Source organism: Hippocampus comes, unplaced genomic scaffold (genome assembly GCF_001891065.2).
Source record: "Hippocampus comes isolate QL1 unplaced genomic scaffold, H_comes_QL1_v1.1 scaffold68, whole genome shotgun sequence".
NCBI lineage: Eukaryota > Metazoa > Chordata > Actinopteri > Syngnathiformes > Syngnathidae > Hippocampus > Hippocampus comes.
The window spans coordinates 3,454,381-3,481,525 of NW_017805625.1; the positions used below are offsets into that span (position 1 = coordinate 3,454,381).

General features: G+C 44.9%; 1 protein-coding gene across 6 annotated transcripts in view; it reads left to right on the forward strand.

The window, feature by feature from the left end:
* srgap2 (SLIT-ROBO Rho GTPase activating protein 2) overlaps positions 1–27,145 on the forward strand; it is a 57,017-nt gene that overhangs the window by 19,845 nt on the left and 10,027 nt on the right. For 3 of the 6 annotated variants that reach the window (XM_019880513.1, XM_019880514.1, XM_019880512.1), the window contains exons 1-20: positions 7,088–7,166; positions 8,304–8,496; positions 15,192–15,354; positions 17,766–17,828; positions 18,658–18,873; positions 19,015–19,143; positions 19,930–20,151; positions 20,225–20,326; positions 20,414–20,611; positions 20,731–20,815; positions 21,016–21,043; positions 21,289–21,319; positions 22,280–22,340; positions 22,541–22,618; positions 22,704–22,838; positions 22,943–23,048; positions 23,916–24,140; positions 25,617–25,696; positions 26,257–26,455; positions 26,942–27,079. In XM_019880513.1, the coding sequence (XP_019736072.1) occupies positions 7,103–7,166; positions 8,304–8,496; positions 15,192–15,354; positions 17,766–17,828; positions 18,658–18,873; positions 19,015–19,143; positions 19,930–20,151; positions 20,225–20,326; positions 20,414–20,611; positions 20,731–20,815; positions 21,016–21,043; positions 21,289–21,319; positions 22,280–22,340; positions 22,541–22,618; positions 22,704–22,838; positions 22,943–23,048; positions 23,916–24,140; positions 25,617–25,696; positions 26,257–26,455; positions 26,942–27,079 (2,516 nt within the window). In that variant the 5' untranslated portion in view covers positions 7,088–7,102. Of the gene's footprint in view, positions 1–7,087; positions 7,167–8,303; positions 8,497–15,191; positions 15,355–17,765; positions 17,829–18,657; positions 18,874–19,014; positions 19,144–19,929; positions 20,152–20,224; positions 20,327–20,413; positions 20,612–20,730; positions 20,816–21,015; positions 21,044–21,288; positions 21,320–22,279; positions 22,341–22,540; positions 22,619–22,703; positions 22,839–22,942; positions 23,049–23,915; positions 24,141–25,616; positions 25,697–26,256; positions 26,456–26,941; positions 27,080–27,145 lie in introns of those variants that run through there. The other 3 variants (XM_019880515.1, XM_019880516.1, XM_019880517.1) reach the window with 3 other exon arrangements.

Here is a 27,145-nt window from a genome sequence, read left to right on the forward strand (position 1 = left end):
AGAGAGCATGACAAGACTCCCAATTGTGAGGTTTATCAATCGGATCACACCCATTTTATACATTTTAGTTCTTGTAAGTTTTGCTGTTGGCAGCCGTCCTGGTTTTTAATTCATGCATGCGCATTGTACTAATAGTGTCAGATGAAAGTTTATGTTCTACTTTTTCCCCGATGACATTTTTTTTTCTTCTTCTTCTTTTAATGCACCCACAGCAATGCCTGGAAAGGAATTTGTTGCCGGCATGTTCAGTGTCAGAAAGAACGTATTCCCTGCACTCGTGGCATGCAGATAAGCATCACCACTTTGACAGCCGTCAGCAGATATGACCCTTTTGGGTCCCTCCGTTTCTCACTCGATCCTCTATCTCCCTTTTTATCCGCATGTCCGTTCAAATGCTGCGATAAGAACACCCCCCCCCCCCTTCACATTTGGGTACACATGTCACATACACACCTCGTGCATGTAGTCTTCTGTCTGAACTTGTTCCTCACGACTCTCGGCTTATAGATGGCGACGTTTACACACAGCGTTGCATTCAGACAGCTGGTCATTTCCCCTAGCAGCTTGTTACTGACGAATCAATTTCTGCAAGAAGTAAAATACAGTGGGGGGAAGGGGGGGTTAACATGGCAAATTACGATTTAATCTATAGAAGGGGGTGTTGCGCGCCATCCCTCATTCAGTGGAAATATGACAAACGGTTAACGGCTAATGGAGATGGGGCTGACCCATCCCGTCGCCCGCCAGACGACGTGTCTGTACTTTGAATGGCGTCTGCTCCCACCCATGGCTACTTTCATTTCATCGCATGTCTTGTAGATAAACGCCGTAATGCTTGATGCAAAGACGGTGGAGGCTGACACACACACTCACTGTCATACGTGCGCGCACACACACAGTGAGACAGGCAGACACACTCAGCGGGCTTCTTCCCATGCTTGTGTTGTGGATTAGTCAAATCCCCTGACTGTCTGCTAAGCTGATTAAGCAGGGTGTTATGCACTGGCCATTTGGAAACACTGGAAAGAGTGCACACATAAACATCCACGTGGGCGCACACCGTGTGAGACAGTTTAGCTTAATATTGTCTCCGCCGCCGATCCAGGATGGTATAATACGTGTGAGCAGGTTTGGTCAGGTTTTGATACTTTCAAGCGAACCTTCCCAGACAGATGGCACTGATCACTGTACGGTCGTGGTTTGCATCCCTTCGGCAAAGTGTGTGTGCGTGATCGTGAGCGTGACTGAGAGGGAGCCCGTTGGAAGAAATCGAAGCCCAGATGGCCGTGTCCGTCAGAGACAGGAAATAGAGGTGACACCAGGTGCATGGTCATGCGGGCAAAATGGAACATCATTATGATTCTCGTTTTGTGACTAATTACCCTGTGAGTACACTACAGGCTGAGCATTTTACTCAACTTTTAACCGATATATGGGAAATGATTTCTTTGTCATTGTTTTTGTGTTCGGATTGAATTCAAAGTGTCATGGAGTGAATGAGGAATCAGAAAAATAAGACAAGCCATTGACGTCCAACTCGAGCCATGTGTGAAACAACGTCACTGATGGCGCGTTTCTTCCGTTCCATCCGTTCATTCTCCAAACCGCTTATCCTCACGAGGGTCACGAGAGGCAGGCCCTGGAGTGGTCACCGGCCAATCGCAGATATTTTTTTTTTTTTTTTTTGCTTTTGTTGGGGTGAAAGCACTCCCAGAGTAAGCAGTGCGTTTGTTGATTATAGCCAAATGCACACCATTCCATTTTGCCTCATTCGATCATTCAACATTCTCTTGTCTTAGACAATGCACAGAATTCCCTATCCCCGTTGACATTTAAAATTGGCGAACCACAGTGTGAGAAATTGCACATAAGAATACATGAACTGCAATCTTTTTTTTTTTTACAGTCTGTGTATCTGAGTGAGAGGCACCCCCATCCCCTCCCCACTTACTCACCCTCCTAAGAATGGGTTAGTGGAGCAGGCGCTCTAAGTGGGTGAGCAGTTATTTAACTTTTGATAAGCAGGCCTTTTCATTATGCATAGACACCCCCCCCCCCCCCCCACCCTGTAAGAGAGGAATCAGAGCATGCGATGGCGCAGCAGAGTAAAAGAGAACATTCTCGCAGCAGCAATGCTCTCGCCTGGGCTGAAACTGATCTGAAACCAAGTTCTATTGTTCCAAGGCTTTTATACCATTTGGTTGACATGGGAGACTGACCTCCGCTGCGACCTCTGACCCCCTGACCTGTAGCCCTCTCTCAGGCCAAGGAAACCCCGACAGGAAGCCCAAGCGGCTTAGAGCCCGGCCCACAGAAGCATCGGCACCCTTCCGAGCGCAAACATCTCATCTTCCACTCTGCTATCTGAATCCTGGAGTCTACGAAAAGGTTAATGACCTTCTGGCCTGGTCACCAAGGTGAAGAGAAGCGGAGAGGAATTTGCTCCTGCTGATCACACAACCCCTTCTGTTGCTTACTCCTTGTCATCTTCCCGAACTCACCAAGCTTTTTCACTCCTGTTCTTCGAAACATTTACATAAAAATGAAAGCAAAGTTTTGTTCTGATTTGAGGATCAAACTCTGGCAAATTTGTCACGGCCGACCAACAATGCTGGGAAGCACTTCCTGAAATTCTGTTCCAACCGTCCATCCGTATTTGGTCATCAGCGCTGTAATTGGTGCAGTGGGAGTGTTTGTTTGTGGTCCATAAAAGTTAGAGCTTTGTTTCCATTCCTGGTGAAAATAATCCCTTCGTTCTCAGTTCTCCATTATGATGAACGAGAACTAACAAAAGCACCCGAAAGACGTTCATCTGAAATTCCCCTCTGTTCCTTATTTTCCTTGGTCGTAGCACACACAAAATTCCCCACTTCTCCATTGTCCTCATTTTTGCTTTTCATATAATTGTCAGGCCTGCTCTGGTTTTGACACTTTGGCAAGTGTTCCATGTCGAGAAGTCACCGCACTTGTTAACTTGCTTCTTTTAGACAACACTGCGTTTCCTTAAATTGGTGGGATTTGGGTGACAGGCTGCATGCCTTTCACTCGCGTGTGCGTGCGTGCGCGTGTGTGTGAATGCGTGCATATGTGTGTTTTCAGAGGAAATAAGTAGACCCAAGAAAAAGAAATCGTCTGGAATGGTTCCATTGCAGCAATACTTTCCCCTCCAACACTCACTGTATGGTAACTCTATGTTTTCCTTCTACTCCCCCTCTTCACATACTGCTGTGTGTATGTGTCTCGAAAATGAAGTAGTATTAGTAAGGCATGTCTGGAACTAATAGATACCACCCTGCTTAAGAATCCTTCTAGGAAATACTACCTGCAACCTGAGGCTACCGACCCATTCAGCTGCCTTGAAATCGACATCCAATTTTGGACAATCCGCACTCATACAGTTCATATCCAGTTGAATATACATTCCGCATTCAACCCGCGAAACCAAACGTTAGTTTTTCCTCACCTAATCGTGAGTAGCTCAACAGCTGCCTGTCTTTCTTTGCACGTCTATTTAAAAAAAAATTTTTTTTTGGGACCCACACGCACTACACTGGCGTCTGTGCACATGCTTCCTGTAGTTGTTTCAGAGTCTCCCTCCCCTGTGCTCTCTATGGGCAATGAACTGCTCCCACTGACTTCCCGTTGCGTCTCTTCCTGTGCGGAGGACTGAATGAACATATATTTCACTGTGACGCTATCACCACTGCACCTCCCCCCCCCCCTCCACACCCAACCCCACTTTACTCCGCTCTATACTGCCATTTTCATTGTGTTTCTTTGATTCTCTAGAGGACAAGAGCTCACGGTGGTGATATGACTCAAATTTATTCACGCTGGAGGGGATTGGGCAAGATGGTGACTGCAGTGCTGCTGTTTTTACTTCGTCTTTATTGGCTAAGTATGCAAAAAAAAAGAGAGAGAGAGTCTCGATGTAATAGAAGGCTACCATTCGTGCAGTAGTACTGACCAACAGCTGGCAAAAAACAAGAGAGAGAGAGAGAGTCTCGATGTAATGGAAGGCTACTACCATTCGTGCAGTAGTACTGACCAACAGCTGGCCGAACGACGCGGCGAGTCATAAATCAAAAATAAAGTGACCGGTGGTGTGATAATTACAATGCAATGACAGTTGTGCAGATGATGCCGACAAATTGTTTACTCCGTTTAAAGTGACCGGTAGCGCAGCAATTGTGATACAGCACCAAATGTGGAATGATGCAAAACTTTGACAAACTGAGGCCCGATGGTCTGCGCTAATTGGCTGCAACCAGCAGAGGCGCTGTTGATTCACAATGAGCTCAAATTGTTTTTCAGTCTGAAGAAGTCCAACATGACAGCAGCAATTGGAAGTTAAGCTTCATCCGAGTGAAGCAAACTCCTGCAAGGATCATAACTCAGCGAGCCTAAAAGCAAGCAGCTCAACTTTTCGAACATTTCCCGGCTGCTTGGTTAGACTGAATGTGCCACACTGTTGAACATCACATGGGGAAAAAAAAAATCCATCTTATGGCAGCAGGAAATTAGCGTTTTAAACCCCACTCACACAGGGTCCAAATTGGCTCAAATTGGCAGTTGCATTGCTGTTAGATTGTGTGCGACCCCAAGCCCAGGGTAGAAGGAGCGCTTGAGGCAGTAAATGTGTCTCTTGTGTTTGTGCCAGCTCGGTGCCGCCATCGCTTCTGAGCAGGCTTAAAATGAATTTCTATTTCCTAAAAACAGACGTTTACATTGTGCGACGCGGTCCGGTTCAGTTTGCTGTTGCTTCTTTTGCATTTCTAAAAGTAAAACATTGTGGAGGTACCACAGAAATGAATTAATGCATTCATATTGTTTGGTTAAAGTTCGTAAGTTTAGACACACGTGGTGGACAGATCGATTGGTCGACCGAGAAAAGAAGCCTTCTTCTCAATGTCATGTCAGAGGGAGAGGAACATCCATTCTGGACTCCACCCAGAGTGTTTATGTGACAGGCCCTTTGGCAGCGCCTTTATTTGCCTCAAAATGTCCAACCGCACGGGAGCATGCATCACGTCTGGCTGATTTGAGGCAGCAGCCTTAAATCTCAGACCTTAGGAACGAGTAAAATCTCTGCCAAAGACAATAGACCGTCTTTCAGTCCGAATTAAACGCTCAAGTGAACATGAGGTCAGTGATCTGTCACTTTTAACAATGAATGAAAATGTAAAACAAACGTATATTGCATTTGGTGTTTATCTTCCGACCCACGCTCGGTCCAATGCACGTGAACTGCACCGCAACTCTGCTTCTATTCATATTCCCATCGGCGGGCCGGAATGAGCCGTTGTCAATAACGCACGATCAATCGGTTGGTGCTGTAACGTTTTTTTTGAGTGAAAAAGACTGCGCTATAATGTCTTCTGCAGACGTCCAGTTATGTGGACTTTAATAGACCTTGCCGCTTGATTAAACGCTCCGCACCAGCAGTCTTCTACGCCTTCGGACAAATAGATCATAGGTCATGTGAAGGATAGCCGATGTTTGTGCGAGCGTTGTCGGCTGTCAATAGAATGACACCATGAGAGCAAGAGTACCTCTTTGCTTTGTGCTGTCGGTTGAGTGAGACAGTAATGCTGACATGAAGGGGCAGCGGTGGGGGGGGGATCGTGAGGAGAGCATCTGTAAAGCACAATCCCAGATCCAGTTTGCAAGACCTGCTCTCATCTGCCTGGAAAATGTGACTGGGCTTTCTGGAGGGGGTGGAGACGCCACATTCCACTTCACATCCCACTTCTTTTTGGCTGAAGGGGATGATGACCATTACAGAGGGACGGCATCGACCTGCACCGCGAGCGTCTCGCCTCCTCTCTTTTTGTAACGCGCCTCTCTATACATGGACAAAGATGAAAAGGCTGACTTTTTTTTTTTTTTTTTTTATTACGCAAGGAAAAACGGCCAGCATCAACAGTGGGTAGTTTAAAGAGCTCAGGCTTCCCAATGGTTGAGTCATATAGCCATAGATTTTCGAAATAGAGTGTGCTTTTTGGAACACCTCCGTGCGTTTCAGGGCCGAGATGGAATTTAGCCCCTTGAAGCTCTCGCGCTATAAAATCCTGGGACCCGCGCTGTGATCACAGTGGAACAAACTAAGGCTGGACTGTGATGCTCGTTGAAATTGAATTGTTCTCATTTCAAAATACATGGACAGGAAATAGTCAAATCATTGCCATTGGAAGCATTTATGCCAAAAAGGAACATTTTAGCCTTCTACTTATCATACGTATAAAGAGAGGATGGTTGACGGCTCAAAAATGAAGCTAGACTCACCATGTCGGTATCAAAACAAGTTACATATTCGGTTATCGTTTACACCTTGCCGTCAAACTACATATCACTACATCGGTACACTTTTGGGTACACACACATCTCAAGTGTGACAAGATTTACCGATTATTATTAATATTATTATTATTTTTTTAATGGGGACTATGCTACATCTCTCTTATTCCAATCTTAATTCCGTCGATTGTTCCAGCGGTCGTAATGTTTCTTGTCAGCTGTAAACCTGCCTCCCAGCCACCACCATTTCATTGCGGTTCGCTCGTAGGAGTGCTGCTTTTCGGTTACGCTGTTTGTGCAGTGCGGTATGCGTTGTTGTTGTCCCGTGACAGTTAATTGCAAGGCTTGTCACCTTGTGGTTCTGTGGTCGCAGGACTACAGGGTGACTCCATCCCTGTCAGTCACGGTGCTTTGCAGTGTGCTGATTACTCACAAATATGCGCGCGCGCACACACAGGCCAGTAACGCATGTTGTCAAAGCAAATACAACAGGTTATTGGCTCAGATGCCGACTGTGTGTGTGTGTGTTTTGGTTTTGTATTAATGTGAGAGGTTCCTCCCTGGTTGGTGGCACATTGTTTGGGATTGCGTAGGACTGTGTGAGAGACGTGTTGCAGATGAAGCGTATGCGCTCAGGCACCTTTTGAGAGATTCCACTTCGCTTTGTGGTAATGTGGAACTGCACCCTCAGCTATAAAGCACAAAGGCAGCATCAAAGAGGCCCTTGGCGCAACCGACGAGGGCCTCTGCCAGAACCGCCTGCGAAATGTGCACTGCAGTCTGTGCTTGTGTGTCAGGGAACTTGATGGTGAACAGGAGCCAGGATGGAGGGCAGAACACATTGCTTCTCTGCAGCCAACGTTGTAGAGGTAGGACAGCTGCGGGACGCAAGCTGTGACTGAACGGGCCCGGATTGTGCGTGTGCTGGGTTTGTCGTTTCTCCCATCGTACAAGGGTACACGTGCGGCGCACACAAACTGTTGGCAAGCTGCTAGGAGAGCGTAGCATTAATCTGTCAGCTGTCGGCACTGATCCATTTATCATTAATGTGCGCGCGTGCGTGCGCGAGAGTTAGCACACGTGACGGCGCGCACGTGGCAACTCGCTTCCTGAAACAAAGCTGCATTACATGCCATTCTCCACAGCAGTTTTTTCCTTTTGTGATTGAATCCTTCAACAGAGTGCACTCGATTAATTAGAGACCAGACTGGGAGCAGCATGGAAGGAAAGGTGGGCGGGAGTCGGAGGGGAAATGGAAAGTGATAAGCTAGCATAAACGACCGCTTCGAGATTTTAGCATGTGCGGAAGGCGACATGGATACACATAATAGCGTGATGTACTACAATGTATTATAAAACCCTCGTGTGTCATGAATGAAAGGATGACAGTCGCTGAGGCGCTTCAGTCGCTTTCTTCCTGCAAGCGGTAGCAGGATTGGCATTCACTCAAGAGCTGCTATCGGCCACAAGTCGCGGCCAATCACTCCGCACACTGACTGACTGACTGACTTGAGCCAACAATCAAGTTTCCATAACTAGCCCGTCCTCTCATCTGAGGTTTTCCGTTGTCATTTTCTGGTCATCATCCAAGACATCACAGACACTCGCAACAAAGCAAATAAAGACCAACAACTACATGTTAAAATGAGTCATTTTTTCAATCCTATCTAATAATTTAGTATGTAGAAGTCTCCTTTTGGCTGTGCGAGGTGTAAGACGACAAATGGTGTAAAGTGAAACCCGAATCCATCTTAATTTAATTGAACTTATTTTAACCATTTATAAGCCGCTCAACGTTGGGGAAAACAAAGACTATGATGCTAGAGTCAAAAATGATATGATGCGTCACATGACACACAGTTTGTGTGACCCAAAAAAATTCAGAATGGAAAGGGACATTTAACTTTCAGGGTTCCACTGTTTTGTCTGTATTGTCTTATATTCAGATCATCTTAATATTATTAACAACAACAACAACAACAACTTGTCTCTCGCTGCCCTGACAGAGATTCGCGCCCAGCTGGTGGAGCAGCTGAAGTGTCTGGACCAGCAGTGTGAGCTGCGGGTGCAGCTGCTCCAGGACCTGCAGGATTTCTTCAGGAAGAAGGCGGAGATTGAGATGGACTACAGCCGCAACATGGAAAAGCTGGCTGAGCGCTTCCTCACCAAGACACGCAGCACTAAAGACCATCTGCTGAAGTATGAAACCGACACACACTTGGCTATCAAAATGGGAGTCATTCTGTGTTCAATTTCTTTTTTAAATTTGCACGGGTGAAATGAATACTTGCTCAAAACAAGAATCACCAGGAAGGGCTGAAAGGTCGTCACGTCGCCATCTGTTCGTAAGAAATGACCACCTTGTGAATCAGGTTTTTAGGCTCGACATAAAATATATACCGCACTGGATTAACAAAAAAAAAAAGAATAATCGTAACCGCCTGTAAATTGCAGGAAAGAAGACACGCTATGGCATGTGTTGTCTTCTTTCCATTCCGTTGCCTTTGCTGCACATACAACTATTTTTGTGTGGCCAAGTAACAAACTGCATTGTGTCCAGTTCCAAGCCTTGGGTTAATAGTTTACATGTCTACTGTCAAAGGTTACCAAGGTAACCTGTCCAAACTGGACCACTTGCTTATTGCTATCATGTCGAGTTCCTATCAGGAAATGACACGATAGTATGCTATATTTTTTTAAAAGTCTCTCTATACACGCACACACACACACATCCTATTAAACATGACTCCCTCTTAAGTCACAGAGTTCACTTCGACCTTTCTTTTTTTTTTTACCTTTGACTTCACATTGTTCTCTGCGTGCATCATACACTTGCCCAGAATTATTCTGTGATAGATAAAACACATGCACACGCACGCTAAGGCTTAAACTACTGAGACTTGTGAGGAAGTAAGAACCATCCCTTTAAAATCGATTGTGATATACATAACGCCGGATTTCAAAACGGACAATAAATTCTAGTTGATCATGACAAGGGAGACTGAGAAAGTCACATGGTATATTTTATTATATATATTTTTTTGTAGCCCTTGTAAAGCTACACATCATCATTTTACCAATTGACGAATTTCCCCACTCTTTACTCTGCTGTACTCCTTCGACGTCTCTAAAGTTCTCAAAGCGGCTGCTGCTGTTGCTCTGTTCGGGTGCCACGTTGGAATTTCAGCTATTTTCTGGCTAAGTCTGTATGTTTTTTTGTTTTGTTTTGTTTTTTCCAACCCTAAAAGCTTTGTGTGTGTTGTATATGTTTATTGAGTCCATAGAGACCGCCGATATTGGCAAATTTACTGCTCTGGGCTTTAACCGTATTGTGCGTTGCCCGTAGGCTGACAGGATGATGAGTCACAAATTTGGCAGTCAAGCCTGCCCTCTCACTCACTTTTAGGCCAGTCTTGGTGTTAATTAGCCGTGGCCCTTACATAACCCGCCACGACAGCAAACGCACTGAATCCCAACACTAAAAGGTACACGATCAAAAATGCCATCTTGACAAATAGAAATAATATAGCGGTATTCATTTAACAATGTTTTTATTTTTGTGGCTGGGGTTTCCTGCGCTGCCGTAATGCATCATACCAATAAGTGTTTGCTAATATTTTCTGGTTTAGTTACACAAGGATGAGCCGTTGTGCGACAGGTGAGAGTGTGAAAATTATACTGTGTGTTATAATTGATTAAAAAAACTGACATGTAACTTAATATTTCAGTTTGGGCTAGCTAGGCTTTGGTACGTGCGCCCTACGTCCTTTGCTAGAGTCAAGCATGAGCAGGAGGCGCCTCTTGCCGTCTGGTCGCTGTCTCACTTTCACTGCTAAGATGCCTGCAAAGGACTCTCCTTTGAAATCTTGATCCGATTTCACGCTGAAAATCCCCTCACGCCGGGCAGCACAAATGGGAAGAAGAATCAGCATCACTATTCAAGCATTGTCGAGTTATTTTTCTCATGTTAAAAGTATCTGCTGTAAGCTTCTGTGGAACCTCTGCTGGTATGTGCGGTCCGTGAATGCACCTTGTCCAGCTTAGATTTAAAGTATCAAAAAAAAAATACTATTGTCCCCCGTGATACAAAGTCACAGACGAGAATGAATGACATTCCTGATTTGCGAGTCATCTTTCATCAGCGAACAAATAAAATAGGGCACCCAACACCCGACCAAATTAATTTAGAGAATGACACTAGATAAAGATACACTCCCATCTGTACAATGGGATAAAATCTAATACGAAATCTCACTTTGCAAAAATCGGCAAGCTCAGTTTTGATTGACGCTGGTATGATGGTGGTTGTAGTTATATTTGTGTCCATCAAAATGCGAACTCGTTGAGGACAGCTACTGTACGTCACACTGTCTTATCCTCACTCTCCTTTGCTGCCTGACCTGATTTCCCCCCACAAGCCAACTGGGATAGCATGCCATCACTTCGACGTTCTCTTGCAGTCTCGAACACTCGACTCAGATTGTCCTCCCAGGTTCAGAAATGTCCTGGGATAAGATGAGCTCATTCGCCTGGACAAGCCAGCTGAGTCATGCCAGCTTTTTGAAACATTCGGCAGGAAAGGAAGACATGACTTGCGCTGGGTTTCCTTCCCCAATCTAAAGAGAAACGCGGCCTGAAAAATAGCCCCAATCGTGTAGTTCAATAAAACTTTTTGCTGGCTGCTGGGGAAGTTCCCAATTTTCCACATAGTATAGAAGAGGTTGACAGTGTCACTTCACTGTTTTCTGCCAGGTTGTCACATTGTTTCATTCACATTAAAACTGACCTCATAGAAGACTTAAAGAAGATGGGGGGGGGGGCAGTTCAATAAATTCAATCTATCTTTTTGAGAAGTAGAACTCACACAATTCATGATAAGAAAAGCAACTTCCAAATACCGGTACATGGATAGTTTTTAGAATTGCTAACTCCCAACTGAATGTATTTTGATGTCCAACGTTTTGGAAATATGCACTGACTCCGCACTTTGGAACAGGAATGTGGGGTCGGTGCTGTGGAATATCTTCATAAACAGTCGGTGATAAAATAATGGTTAAGAGGATTACGTTTAAAAATGATTTCCTGATTTGACTGCTGATTCGGCACTTCACACAATTATATGTCCTCATGGGTGATAAACTGTGGTCGTGGATTCCTTCCTAACTGCACGTCTTCAAGTTGGTGGAAAATTCAGAGTGATTTATTTTGTTTGTATAGGTGCCACATAGTGCAGTTTTTTTTTCGTTTTGTTTTGTTTTGTTTTTGAGCCATTTATTAGCAATCTGTAAGCCACTAGGCAATTAAATTACCTTATCCCAACCCAGACAATACTATTGTTTGTGGAACTACGAGTATTTAACATTTATCGTAATCATTATTTATGACTTGGTTTGTGTGCGCATGTCTCGTCACGTAAGAGTCATTTGGTTGTAAGGTCGTAAAGAAAAATGCCCCGACGGCGATGCTCCATTTAATGTTATGTGCTTTGATCCTGACTGTAAATGACCATTTAGCATTTCCCTCTGATGTGACTCACTGCCGTCACCTGACTCGAATGCTCACTATGTTCCACTAAGTGCACCATGTGACCTTCAAAAGAGGCCAATGACATTTTCGTGTTTACATTCTGATAACCGAGGCCCGGCTTGTTATTTCACCCTGAGTGCTGCTGTGCCCTGGCGATCGGGAACTGGCTCAGGGTGCCACATGCCACATAAAGCCACTTGATTGAGCAAATAGTGGAACTTGTTTTTTCTGGAGGAAAATGTTACTTCATCGGGGAAGTCAAAAGCACCGGAAAGTGAGCAGACAGCAAGGAGGGAGTGATCAAGTGCGTCTATAAAATTGACTCACTAATTTAAGACATAATTTGTAGAGTGAGCTAATCCTTAAATGAATGGCCGATAGCTGGAAGTGACGTGCGCTGGCATGCTAGCTGAGGTTATAAAATGGTAGTTAATTTAGAATGCTCTCGTTTCTCTATACGGCTCCGCGATCTTTTAGAGTCGTGCAAAATGTCGAGCTTCCTCAAAATTGTGGGCTAAGATCAGCGATATGAATGATTTTGAAATAGACAACTTAAAACATGAACTCCTTACACTTCATTGTGTAATTTCTACATTGTGAATTTTGTGCTTCAAATATCTCTGCACATATGTGCCACAGCAGCAACTATTATCCATCCATCCATCCATTTTATGATGTGTTTATCCTCACAAGGGTCGCGGGTCATGCTGGAGCCTATCCTAGCCGTCTTCGGGCAGTAGGTGGGGGACACCCTGAACTGGTTGCCAGCCAATCGCAGGGCACACAGAGACCAACAACCATCCATGCTCACACTCACCTTGGGACAATGGAGTGTTCAATCAGCCTGCCGTGCATGTTTTTGGAATGTGGGAGAAAACCGGAGTACCCGGAAAAAACCCACGCAGGCCCAGGAAGAACATGCAAACTCCACACAGGGAGGCCGGAGCCGGGATTGAACCCACAACCTCTGCACTGTGAGGTCGACGCACTAACCACTCGCCCAACTATTACCCCCAAACCCAAAATAAAAAGTCAAATCCAAAAACATCCATCTAAAACACAATTAATGCTTGGGCAAATGTCCAAAGCCATAAAAAATAAAGTCACAAAAGTCTGAATGTTACTGTATTTTACAGTAAAAATGCTTGGGTGTGTGAAGCCATGACCATTTGTTTATCACGTTATTGCACGTATTTAGTCATCTGACCAGTGACCGCCGGTACCAGCACATCACATCATTCTCTCTGACTCAACCTTGATCCTGCATTCCCACAGAGTGGCCCCTCTCTCTCTCTTTGTCAAAGACTTCCTCTGTCCGTGTGACCTAGTGCCTTCTGTGACTGTTCATCAATGTGGCCATTATTTATTGACTCCTTGCAGTCATTTAGCGCTCCTCTTATCAAACAAAGACTTGGTGTCATCCACTCCAACTCATCATCCATTTCACCGTTCAGATTATCCACAGATAATCCATAACTCGATATGGATAATCACTCGCGCGCTCTTGGAGATGAGCCTTGAGGACTTTGATGCACACATTATTTTTAAAAAATAATGTGCGATCCGAAAGCGCGTATGAATTTGCATAAGCTCAGATAACTGTTATTCATTCAATGAAACCTCAACACTGGTTGTGCTGTTGGAGTGAAATCCTGTGTTGACAAATTAGTGGCGATGGGTCTTTGGATGTAGTGCCGTTGTATAGTACACCACTGCAAATTTCAATTAAAATACTGTGAGTTGACCGCTCCTTTCATTATTTATTTTTTTAAAACATTTTAAGTCTCTCTCACGTGGGTTTTCTCCGGGTACTCCGGTTTCCTCCCACATTCCAAAAACATACATGGCCGGCTGATTGAACACTCAAAATTGTCCCTAGGGGTGACCTGTGAGCATGAATGGTTGTGCGTCTATGTGTGCCCTCCGGTTGCCTGTCAACCCGGTTCAGGGTGTCCCCCGCCTACTACCCGAAGACAGCTGGGATAGGCTCCAGCAGCCCCCGCGACCCTTGTGAGGATAAAGCAGATCGGAAAATGAATGAATCAATGAATAATTCGCTCTCAGAAGCAATTATTCGCTGGAGAAAGTCCAGTTTCATGCAGCTGCACAAGCGTAATTTACAGAGTCTAGAATGCGCCTCAAAAGAGGCAACAAGAAAAACACATTTCACCCTGAATGATTGTTTCCTGAATTTGACTTGCAGTCACTGAAGCAGGAAGTATACTGGAGGAGTGATCCAACCCCCAAGCAAGGAATTGCAACACACACAAAAAAAAAGCAAGGTAGCTTTATTGATAACGCTCATGTCATACACCAGGCATCACTACTAGTGATGAGAATGATCATCGATTCTCAAGAATTGTGTTGATTGAATTTAATTGGTTGCGTCTTGAAGCAACTGTGGCAAATTTTGAGAGTACGATTTGTTTGCAACCAGCAGGAACGCTGCCATTGAAATGGGAGTTCAGAACGTTAAAAAAAATAATAATAATTTACCTCATTGGGCAAGGAAGTAGTCACATGCCTTTCCCAGTTTATTACTTTAATCACTGACTAAGGTATGACGACACTTACTTTACAGTTAGTGTTCTTCAAAGGAATTCCAAGCAGTGAGTGCATAACAAAAATTGCGTTAATGTGGCTTCGTCCAAACATTCCACCCCCGCCATCAGTTTATTTTGTTGTTGTTCCAGACAACCTATTCTCCCGATTTATTCTCCCGATCAACGCTTAATTACTATCCAAAGAAGCTCATTCAGTATTTTTATTTTTCTACAAATGGGCAAAATGATTCAAAATCACTGCAAAATGTCCAGGCAGAGTATGAAAGGAACTTCCGACTCTTTTTCCTCATCTCCCACCACCCCCCAGCCCCCCACCCTTTTTTTTGTGTCCTTTCTACTCTGCAACAGCTGTGCTTTTTGGGGAGCCTTACCACTTCCTGCTGGGTTCTGTACGCTGGCTGAATCCCCTGTTTGGGTTGGCTCACTGACCTGGTGTGTGTGTGTGTGTGTGTGTGTGTGTGTGTGTGTGTGTGTGTGTGTGTGTGTGTGTGTACGTGTGCGTGCGTGTGTGCGGGTGAGACACAGGGTGGCTGTTTTCTGTATAAATCTGTCTGGGCGTTCTCTCCCTCAATGCGTGTTATTCCGCTGGTTGTTTCATCTTGATGAAAAACAGCACGCTGTACAATGAACTTGTTCCTACCTTTAACAAGCTGCGGGGCTCTTTATGCATCCATCAGCTGCATGAAAAGGGGAACTTAAAAACAGATGAAAGAGACTGAATGCTTCTTGAGCTAACTTGTGCTTCGAAGGCGGGCCTCGATTAACATCTAAAGACTTGTTGTCCATCATTGTCATCCTGTGCAGGAAGGAGCAGAGTATCTTATCCCCAGTGAACTGCTGGAACTTGTTGCTGCTTCAGGTGAAAAGGGAGAGCCGCGACCACGCCACGCTGTCCGACCTCTACCTCAACAACATCATTCCCCGCTTTGCGCAGATCAGCGAGGACTCAGGACGCCTCTTCAAGAAGGCAATGCTCACTCGCTCATGCAGACTCTTCTAAGCCGTGAACGTGCATGTTGCATCTGCTCTATTCATTCCACAGTCATTTTTATCCACGTTTGAATTTCACTTCCAATGGGGTGTTGTTTTAAAAAAAATCTGCATTTTTTTTCTCTTGCGCTTTATTTGTAAAACTACAGTGACAGACCTCCATCAATGCTGATATGGATCAGCGCCAAATCGTGCACCTTCATAGATGCCTTCTTCTGATTATGCCCAAAAAGTGTCCTAAGAGTTAAGGAAGATGTCCTGAATCAATACAAAAATGTCACATTTTGAAATTAAAAAAAAAAATTCTCTTTGACCCCTTCCTCCAAAGTTAAATCAAAATAGGTCAAGTTTGATCGTGCTATTTTTTTCAGTTGTTTGGTATGTTGAAGCGCAAGATCCGACACAAATTACACAGCCAGTCTGTGCTTGTCTTTCGCATCGTGAAATCGAGCCTATTTGGAAAGAAAATGCATTCTTAAAAATGCAGTTACAAGAATCGATTTTGACTTGTCGCCATATCAGTCCTAATGGAACTTATTGCCTGTCCTTGAGAAAACAAATGTTGGACTCCTGCCTGTCTCCTCTTGACTCTGATTGTCATTTGAGGAATGATGGAGCCATTCAGAAGACCTTGTCATACACATTCCAAGTCCTCCAGGGTGGACGTGTTATACTAAATACAGAAACTTGGCAGGAAACTACTGCTCCGCTTGTATATGACAAACCAGTTTAGACTGCAAACAGATTTCAAATGAGTCGAAGAGGTGAGTAGGTGCTTTTCAGTCACAACACCCACTTGACATTTCTGAAAAATGGGAAGTTACTTCTGTCTGGATTTATTTGAAAGCAAAGTTCACTGTCTCCCGATGTGTGTTCTCTTGTCTCTACATTGCGGCTTGGGCATCTAATTTACCTTTTTTGGTTGGATAGATTGGCTGGATAGAATTTTCCCTGTCTTGCAGATTTAGAGCAAAGTCATTTAAATTGCACTTGAGTTTCAACTTCAAAATTAACACGATATTTTGGAGCCTTTGAGAATTTGGAGTCTTTGGAGTCACTCAAGTCAAATGTCATTAAATGTTCATAAAAGAATTCACATTGCTGAGAAACCTTTTGCATGCACCGACTGTGGCCAAAGATTCTCTCTCAAGAAACACTTAAAAATAAACAAAGAACCTTTTGCCTGTTCAGATTGTGGCCAAAGATTCTCTCAGAAGGGACACTTAACAAAGTTTTACGTCAGGACATAAGTTTTCTTAACTTTTTTTTTTTTTTGTCATCGTCTTTCTAGCCAGACAGGCAAGCACAGGCCAGAGGAAAAAGTTCAAAGGTCAAGATTCACAGTTGAAGGATAGGACGGCTCAGCCATGGCTGATTAGTTTTAGACTGCTGAAGCCGCTTTAAAGCCGGAGGGCGGGGCGACCTCACTTGCCCCGTTACCTCGTTTGTCCGCCGCAGCACCCTAAATCATTCGCCTGTCGCTTTCTCCCGCCGCACACATTTATCCCCTCTCATCCTTATCCTGACCTTTTAACAGCCTGTCAGGATTCAACTTCTTGCCCTCATTTTGTTTGTACTCAGGCTGGATTAACAACGCGCAATTCAAATTTAATGGATATACAAGGCCTGATTCTCATCAATATAAGCAATTCCATGCCGTCATTTTTCTTTTTCTCTTTACGCTGTCATGACGCACGTCCGAATTGTGTCACATGAGGGCAGAGAATTCAAATTGTGTCCAGGCTTGTTCCACCGCAAACATTCAGCCTCGGTCCTTCAACTGTCTTATTTCTTTGCGCCTTTCTTTGGCATCTGCTGGCTCTGAACTGTGAAAGTATTGACTCCATGTTCTGTAACACGTTTAAATATTGTTCATCGTTGTGGCTGTTATTAGTTGTGATGTAGAATTGCACAGTGTCGTGCCTTGAATGTTGTCCTCACTGTACTGGGACCAACTGGGTAGAGGAGGATCACCCCCCACCCCCATTCAATTTCATAATCATCTATTTTACTCACTTCATGGGTCATTATCCACCCTTTCTTTTTCTATACTGTTGTCTTCAATTGGGTTGCTGACTTTTGAGAGCAAATATATGCAAATAAAGGACACAAAGTCTTACCCCCCCCCTCCAAAAAAAAAGGACACAGCTGCCGTTTTTGCACCACTACAAACTCCACAATGAAAAACTCCTGTAATGCCTTCATCCTGCCTGATAGTCAAGACAGATGAGGCTGTTGCTTAACACCACGCCTGAGTCGGTTTGCAAGTTTACCGGACGGACAATACACAATTACTGCAGAGTAATCTTGCTAATGACACCGAGATAATTGTTAATAAGCTCTTTGTTCACTGTGATTAACTAACTTGAATCCGTCTTGTCTCTTTAGAGCAAAGAGGTTGGCGTGCAGCTGCAGGAAGACTTGATGAAGGTTCTGAATGAGCTTTATTCGGTAAGACAAAATCACTTTTGGCACCTTTTGAATAAGTGCATCCCTGAAGTTGGTTTTTCGTGTAGCTCAATGAAAAGGGATGAGATGTTATTTTCGGCAGGGGGGAAAAAATGTCGGTGGCGAGCCAGACACTTGAAACTAGAGTGTGTTTACAACAGCAAAACAATTAATTTGTGATTCATTCCAGTGCTTAACCAAAACCAAATTTTGATGTAGCAATGTAGAACAACAGAATTGGTGGGATTCTGTTTTCTTTCCATGAGAGCAGCCACTTTATAATTATTAATACACGTAATAATTTGTACTCAAGTCACAATAGACAGCTGGACCAGTGATGTTGATGTCACTTAATTTATACGGACAACTAGAAAATTTGACAACCCATCGACTTCACCAAGGTGTATTTTTTTTCTTTTTTTTTTGACAGTCATTGTTTTAGTGGTCTTGGGCTGTCAGGAGCAACACAACATTGGTTACTCATGTCCGTAGCCCAGCCAAGTCACTTTGGTGTGTGTGTGGGTGTGTGTGCCCAACGTTTAGCTGCTCAACCCGCCAATTATAGTCTGCAAAGAGTTATAAATAAATCTGGTTTAAGTGACGTGCACACGCATACTCATAAAGAAAGCAGTGACTTTCTTGGGAGTTTGAATCAGAACAGCCGAGTGCCGGTCGCCCAATTGGGGCTGACCCAGCTTGATTTCCCACTTTCATGTGTTTGACCATGAGTGTGTGTGTGTGACTCCTTCGCTACGAAAACTGCGGAATGCCCCATCATTTTCCCAAAGCCACAGGGTGGAAAAACGTTGTGACGGAAATGTCATGTTCTTAGGTGATGAAGACGTACCACATGTACAACACCGACAGCATCAACGCTGAGTCCAAGCTGAAGGAGGCCGAAAAGCAGGAGGAGAAACAGATGGGGCGCTCCAGTCGCCAGGACGACCGTCAGACGCCACGCTCGCCAGACACCCTTGCTAGCATCAAGGCGGACGACAAACCCATTCGCCGCTCTAGTGTCAAGAAAATAGAAAAGATGAAGGAGAAGGTGAGTGAGGGACGCTCGATGATGGAAGATGCCGCGTGCTGTCGTACCGACATGATTGTGTGTTTCGCACAAAAGATTGACTTGAGTATTCAACGGTCAAGTCCTTGTTGTTCCTTACCGCCTTTCCCATCCAATTGTCAGAGACAAGCCAAGTACACGGAGAACAAGCTGAAGGCCATTAAAGCCAGGAATGAGTACCTTCTCGCTCTGGAGGCCACCAACGGCTGCGTCTTCAAGTATTACATCCATGACCTCTCTGACATCATTGACGTGAGTATTGAAAGCGACTACTTTCCTGAAGGTTTGTGCGTACAAACACGGACGGAAACTCGAGTGCTCTTTGCAAACATATGTGGAAACTGATCTACGAACCGGGGTCACCCGGTATTGCATCAGCCACGTTGCCACGCGGTTCATTTTGCGCGTTCTGCGAAAAGTATATACATATGTACATTTTATTTAGCACCTGCAATGTGACTTGTCAAACTTAAGGTGGTTCATTTTGCGTCTTTAATTACTGCACCCAAAAGGTATGTGCAAACCCCCTTTTTGCAGCAGTGCCAGTGTACCACAGGCAGATTTTTTTTCCAATGTTGGAAACATTTTTGACATGCTCCAAACAAAAATTGTTGCCACAAATAATCCATTGAGCAATGGAATTTTGGAACTTCTGAAAAAGGGTCGACTGGCAGCCAAAGGAGTCCTGCCATATCGCCTCTGAGAAAAGGCTTTTCCACAATTAACAGGACGATCGATTAATTTTCCAAAAGTCCATGGAGCAATGGAATTTTGGAACTTCTGAAAAAGGGTTGACTGGCAGCCAAAGGAGTCCTGCCATATCGCCACAATTAACAGGACGATCGATTAATTTTCCAAAATATGTGTGTTTGCCTCTTCCACTCCAATTCCATCACTTAAAACTTCATTTTGTGCTTGTGGCGATCAACCAAATAGACCATCGTGAAAACCAAAAGACCTGTGTGAGGCACTCGGTGGAGTGATTTCACACCACTTGCGAGTCCCATTCACCACAATGATTGACTCATCTTTGTACAGTGCTGTGACCTGGGCTACCATGCCAGCCTCCACCGTGCCCTGAGGACCTACTTGTCAGCGGAACAGAATGTAGAGGTATCCAAGCACACTGGTCTGGAGACACTGGAGGGTGCCGCTGAAAGTCTGGAGCCCAACGGAGACAAACAGAAGCTGATGGAGACCTACAACAATGTCTTCTGTCCGCCAGCTCGCTTTGACTTCCAGTCGCACATGGGAGACACGGTATCCGTTTCTGTAGTACGCAGTGCGGTCCCACTGCACTTCAAACTACAAACTTGTGTTTGTGTGCGTATAGATGGGCGTCATGTGTGCACAACAGCCACTGGAAAGTGAGCTTCTCCAGAGGTGTCAGCAGCTTCAGTCGCGTCTCTCCACGCTCAAGATAGAAAATGAAGAGGTTAGTATGAGTTTCCCCTTGATCATTACAACAGGCCTTCACATGCCTCTTCGTGCTCATTCTTCCCCTCGCTCTGCTGTTCATTAGGTGAAGAAGACCATGGAAGCCACTCTGTCCACCATCCAGGACATGGTGACAGTGGAGGACTATGACGTGTCCGATTGCTTCCATCACAGCAACAGCATGGAGTCCGTCAAGTCGACGTTCAGTGAATCCTATCTCAGCAAGCCCAGCCTTGCCAAGAGGCGGGCCAACCAACAGGAGACAGAACAGTTCTACTTTACGGTCAGTGTCAGGTTTGAATCGAGGCTTATCGGCTTGGGGGTGGATTCATAGAGCGCTGTGATTTACTGCACTTCTGCGCGCACCTGAACTACGCACTCCTCGTACTGTGTGTTGTGTAGAAGCTGAAGGAGTTTCTTGAAGGCAGGAACCTGATCACTAAGCTCGACGCCAAGCATGACCTCATCCAGAAAACCATAGGAGAGAGTGAGTGTCCTTCATACTTTTTTAGACGTGTCCTCTATATGTGGAGGTCACAGTGACTGCGACCATATGTATTTCCGTAACTGAGCAGGAAAGCCTTTGTATGAGTACGCTGACTCCTTCCTCCCGCGTGTTTCACTTCTATTCTGCTATAACTGTTACTCTCCAAGGTCTACACTTGTCCTGTCTCTCCCCCCCTTTAGGTCAGAAGACCGACTGTTGCCTTGCCAGGTACGTGTGGTGAAGGAAGGAAGTACAAAAACACACAAGCGTACTATCTGGGAGACATATGCCAAAGTCGGGTTCTCTTAATTTCTTGGCACTTTGGGGTATTATTTTCCCCGTCACTGTTTCAAGATATTCTCAACATATGTGTCTGTGTGAACAAATAGAGCGTTACCAAAGTTGTGTGCGTATAAATAGGTACTCTGGCGACTTAATGACAGAGTGCTGTTTCCTTCTCTCTATGTGCAAAGTGACCGGAGAAACTCTGCAGTACGGAAACAGGTAATTATCTGCCGTGTGAGTGTGTGGTTTTGTTTTGAACACATGATTTTTTTTTTCCCCCCACCGTTGCCACCCATGAGATGCGAGGGCATATTTGGAAGCATACTCAACACGCGCAGATGTGGATCTGTTATGGAATGAGTGCAATCTAATGGGCTCACTGGTGCAGTATGACAAGGGAGTTAAAAAGGGGACCTAATGTTTGAGGCGCCCCCTCGTGGCATCAGCTGGCATCATACTGGGAACACAAAATACAATTCCATGATCAGCTACAGTACTGCAGTGATTCCAAACCAGGGTGCCGTTGCACACTTGTGTGCCGTGAGAGCTCATCAGGGTTGCCGTGGTGAATCATACAATTTCACCTAACTTGTCGGCAAGTTATTTATTCATTACAAAATCAGTTTTGTTGATCTATCAGTGCCATGAACATACAGTGACAGAACACTCATTTGGAGGTACTATTCATAAAACACAAGTCATTTTCTTTGTGCGTAAACTGAGATGATGTCATCTTTTTGTGACATTTTTGTTGATGGTGTGAGATTTAAAATGGGTGCCGTAGCACAATTAAGGTTGGGAAACACCGCAGTACTGTACATTCAAATGACCGTAGATATTTTTTTTAATGAATTGAATTATCAGTCATCAGTATTAACTGGCCATCAGTTTAAAAATAAATAAATACATATATTCAACATGGTACCCAATGTCAAGTTTCTGGTGGAAACCCCAAAATAAAGGGGAGAAGTGTAGTCTCCTAGCAACAGCAGCCTCCCCCCAGCCCATGTCTGGCACCCCTTCCTCCTGAACGTGTGCTCTGATGCATGTGCGGCAGGCGTATGAGGTAGTCATCCTGGTAACAAGGTTGCGGTTGTTTTATTTCCTTGGCAGCTTCCTATTGACCATCTACGATTGGGTGTCATTATTAATGCGAATAATGCTCTCCTCCAATTTTAGAATACGGGTGAAGCCATTCCTCTTATGGTCGAGAGCTGCATCCGTTTCATCAGTCGCCATGGTGAGGAAATTCTTCCGTCAAGTGATAGGTTTAGCACCAGCCTTAGCTGTGTCCTGATTGGTTGCACGGTTGTGTCATGTGATCGGTTCCGACCCGAGTAGTCTCCGAATGAACAAACTACGTCTCCAATATCCAGCATGCCAATGCTGAAAATGAAAAATGAATGTAATCAAAGCAACTGTGTGCTTATGGCCATGTAGGTCTGCAGCATGAGGGGATTTTCCGAGTATCGGGCTCCCAGGTGGAGGTCAATGATATCAAGAATGCATTTGAGCGAGGTGGGACGACAATTAATTCACAGAAAATATATGCCTCCTCGGCCTCCCCACACACACTTAATCCTCTCCGTCTTGTGGGTTACAGGTGAAGACCCTTTAGCGGGAGACCAGAATGACCATGACATGGACTCAATTGCTGGTGTCCTCAAGCTCTACTTTAGAGGACTGGACCAGGCCCTTTTTCCAAAGGAAGTGTTCCATGACCTCATATCCTGTGTCTGTAAGAGTCACCTCTGCCACTCTCTTTGAATGCTGCGGTTTGTTTTTCAAACTCTGTATTGTGCGACTAATCTCCTGGGCGTCATCATCATTGGTACCTTGCAGCAATGGAGAGCCTCCAGGAGCGCGCTGTCCACATTAAGAAAGGGCTACAATCTTTGCCAAGTCAAACCCTCATCATCATGAGATACCTGTTTGCCTTCCTCAACCAGTGAGTACGGCACAAGCACGTTCTGTCTGCACGCATTGTAAAATCTTGCATTTTTTTTTTTTTCGTGATAGCTGAGATGAGGTAAACATCCTGAAAAAGCCAAAGGAGGCCCATATAGGAGTTTTTTTTTCTTCCCCCCGCCCATTCAGTTCTTGAAAAAAGATTACTCCCCCCTTCTCTGTTTGATTTATAGCCTTGTATCATATTCGGTGTCTTGATGAGCTACGCAGGCTTGCATTCCCTGCAAAGCCAAACTGTGAATCGTCACAGTCACAAGGTAGACCACCTCCACCCCCTCCCCTCCTCTGTCAGATGGGGGTTCATTTGGAGCCATAGAGATGCTTACGCTGTGCTATTTTTGATGAAATATTTAACATCAAAAATGACTAATAAACAAATGGTCTCGTTTCACGTTAATCACATCACGTTAGATTAGAAGGGGAGTGCAACTAAATGGACACCTGAAATGTGAGACCTCCTGAGTAAACAGATTGATCCCAGACAGACTTGGTGAAGCAAAGAGGTGCTTCTTCTTTGGCCGTGGGTGATTTACTGTCTCCCAAAAGAGTCTGCTTCTTCTCACACACTCCCAAAACCATTGCTCTTAAAGGAAGTGAGTCACTGACAGAGGAGTTAACTGCAATTTGGCACATACAGGCATGCATTATGAGATATCTCACATGATATCATGCCTCATCGGTGATTTGTTGGCTACCAGTCGAGGTTGTACCTGGCTCCTCACTCAAAGTCAGCAGTTCAGGACAAACAGTGTCAAAAATAAAAGGACGGATAATGCCCCATACAATGACGACTGTAGATGATTATGAAATTGAATGAATGTTGTTCCCCCCCCCCCCCTCCACCCAGTTTGTCCCAGTACAGTGAGGACAACATGATGGACCCTTACAACCTTGCCATCTGCTTTGGCCCCACCCTGATGTCGGTCCCGGAAGGTCACGACCAAGTCTCCTGCCAGGCCCACGTCAATGAACTCATAAAAACGATCATCATCCACCATGACACCATCTTTCCAAGACTGCAGGACCTGCAGGGCCCCATCTACATCATCCCCGGAGCTGGTGATGACTTCTGGTCAGTGGAGGCTCATCAATAGAAAGGCGCTAAGGTGCCGACCTAGCGCCCAGCTGGGTCACAGTGAAAGGGACAAAAATGAAATGATGCAATATTATATAATAAAAATACTTCAAAATATATGTTTATCTGTGATTAGATGAGCAGGACAGTGTAGTTACGGGTAAAGTTGATTTGTTTATCTTTGGCATCTCAAACAAAGACTTAAGTCGAGTTTGGGCACACAGAACGTCGCCGATAGACTCTGGTTAAAAGTGTGACGTGCAGCCGGTCCTCGTGCAATTCGCAGATATTGTGCACCGATGGGCACTGGATTGCACCGCCCCCAGCCAATAATTTGTTAACGGAGTTGCTGTTAAAGCCGATGTCATTTCCTGTCTGCTTCTGAGCGGCTCGCGCCTTCAACAGGAACTTGACGTGGCGGCCATATTGGATATGGCTCAGCCAGTTTTCTCCAGTGTATCTAGTTTTTTTCTTCACATTCAACAAAGTGAAGTCACTTCAACCTTATTCGAGAAGAGAAGGCGGAGCCCAGGCAGCGTGGATAACAACAGGTATGGTGGATATGTTGACTTGATCGTAGGTTTTTCAACAAAATTAACAAATAGGAAAAAAGTGCCGCTAGTTGCGTTTGCCGTGACCACGCTTTTCGGCGAGCTTAAGAAAAGGCATTGGCTTGGTGTTGTATGCTGTGATGTGATGGCAGACTGGTTGGAGCACATGGCTGTGAAAAGTGATGATTTTTCTGGTGTTTGTTCAATCCCGAGCTGGAGGTTTTTTGTTTGTTTTTTTTTTTCTTTTTCATTGAAGGCAAAACTAAACAAAAAGAAAACACTTTCTTCATAAGAATGTCATGTACTCATTAAGTTGAAGCTCAACTCAGTCATCAACTCTTCGTTGTGCTGGGTCAGGTGGCCATGAGGATCAGATTACCTGCCATATGCCACACGCAAATTTGCCCAGTGTGGGACAAATAAAGGTTATTTTATCTTATTTTATAACACGAGATTAGAGTCACACCTGACCTCGTCGCTGAGGTCGAATTAGTTTGACTGTAACCGCAAATCACAACAGCAGTAATTTACTTGCAAAGTGCTCTGATTCAGATTTATGACTTCAAAGACCAACCCAAATCGTCGCACAGTTTGCAAACTTGACTTTTTAGTTGAAGATTGGCTGCGTACTCGAGTGAAAAAACAAGACATTTCTCAAGACTCACACATTCACAGAAATCCTTCAGCATGTAAGTTGCCCATTCCTGCCCTAAGAAGTTCCATTTAACATAAAATGATCCCTCCCCTAGGCCAACATTAATAATGCTTCAATATTCATCCAATTAAAATGGCACTTGTGTTTTTTTGCAAGATAACGATTCAATGTTAGGTCTTCAGGGATAGGATTCTCAGTGGTGTGACACGTGACGTCATAAGACTGAGTTAATGAATATCGTTCATCTGCTCTTTTTGTCCATTCTAGTGACAGTCCACACTGCGATCCCCCACTCGTGCAAGAGCCGGCGCCCGACACCGTGTCCGTCAGCCACAACAGTGAAGATGGTACGTAAAAATTGCCTGTTAACAGCCTCCTCCAAGAAACTTGATAGAGTTGCTTCTGTCACTAGCACATGAGATCTCCTCAAGCTCTTCGTGGCGCAAAGCTTTTGCAAGACAATGATTCAATGTTACGTCTTCATAAGACTGAGTTAATGAACATCGTTCATCTGCTCTTTTTGTCCATTCTAGTGACAGTCCACACTGCGATCCCCCACTCGTGCAAGAGCCGGCGCCCGACACCGTGTCCGTCAGCCACAACAGTGAAGATGGTGCGTAAAAATTGCCTGTTAACAGCCTCCTCCAAGAAACTTGATAGAGTTGCTCCTGTCACTAGCACATGAGATCTCCTCTAGCGCTTCGTGGCTCAAAGCTTTTCAACCAGCTCACAATCCTGCTGCTATGTGTATTTTCTGCAATGTATGCCGTCACCAAACACCAGCAGTACTAACCTGCTCTACATCGCTCTGGCTTCCCTACCCTACCCCCCCCCCCCACCCCGTCTTGTTTTGTGCCACCCGCTATGTCGCTTCCTGTCTCTGTGTCTGCCATCCTCTCAACATCAGGTACCTTGGCTGTTTCAGAGTCTGATCCAGTTGAAGCCATTGCTCGTTTCGACTATTCCGGCCGGACCAGTCGCGAGTTGTCTTTCAAGAAGGGCGCCTCATTGCTTCTCTATCAACGAGCGTCTGATGACTGGTGGGAGGGGCGACATAATGGAGTGGATGGATTGGTGCCACATCAATATATTGTGGTCCAAGACATGTAAGATGTGTACACTCGCTATGCATGATACACACAATGTGCATATGTACATTTCCTGCGAGAACATTACAGTGTTGGCTAAGTGTGATGTGGAAATCCCCATTGCGCTGTCAGACGAGAAAAGATCATTACAGTTCAGCTTGTGGCTATCTTGAGATATTTATGTGGCCACGGTATGTTTCTAATCAGCATGAGGTTGTGAGAGTTCACCTGTATGTAGAGCACAGATGGCAGATCGTGTTGACACGCAGCCTGCCTCGGAGGGAGATTCCACTTATAGCTAGTTGCGAGCTGCCGTGCTGTTTAGTGCGCAGTGGAGTTTCAAGGGAAAATTTGGAGTCAGCCAAATACTGTACACATTTTAAAAAAAATAAACATTTTGTTCAGTCTCGTATTGAAAATGATCTTTTCATGCCTGCGTTTACTAAACGGTCTCATTCAAAGTGCAAAGAGGGGACATTTCATGTTAAATGAGATTACTTTTAGGACTGATGGCGGCCGTGGAAGCCCAAAATCTGATATGGACACCAGGGACCAGCTGGAGGAAAGGGTTTCCACCCGAGGTAGCGCTGCATCACCTACGGGCGCTCATGTGGCTGACATCTACCTGGCCAACCTCAACAAGTGAGTCTCGCATGCCAAAAAAATGCACAGCCCGATAAACACTGTGTCGCTCCCCCCCCCCCCCCC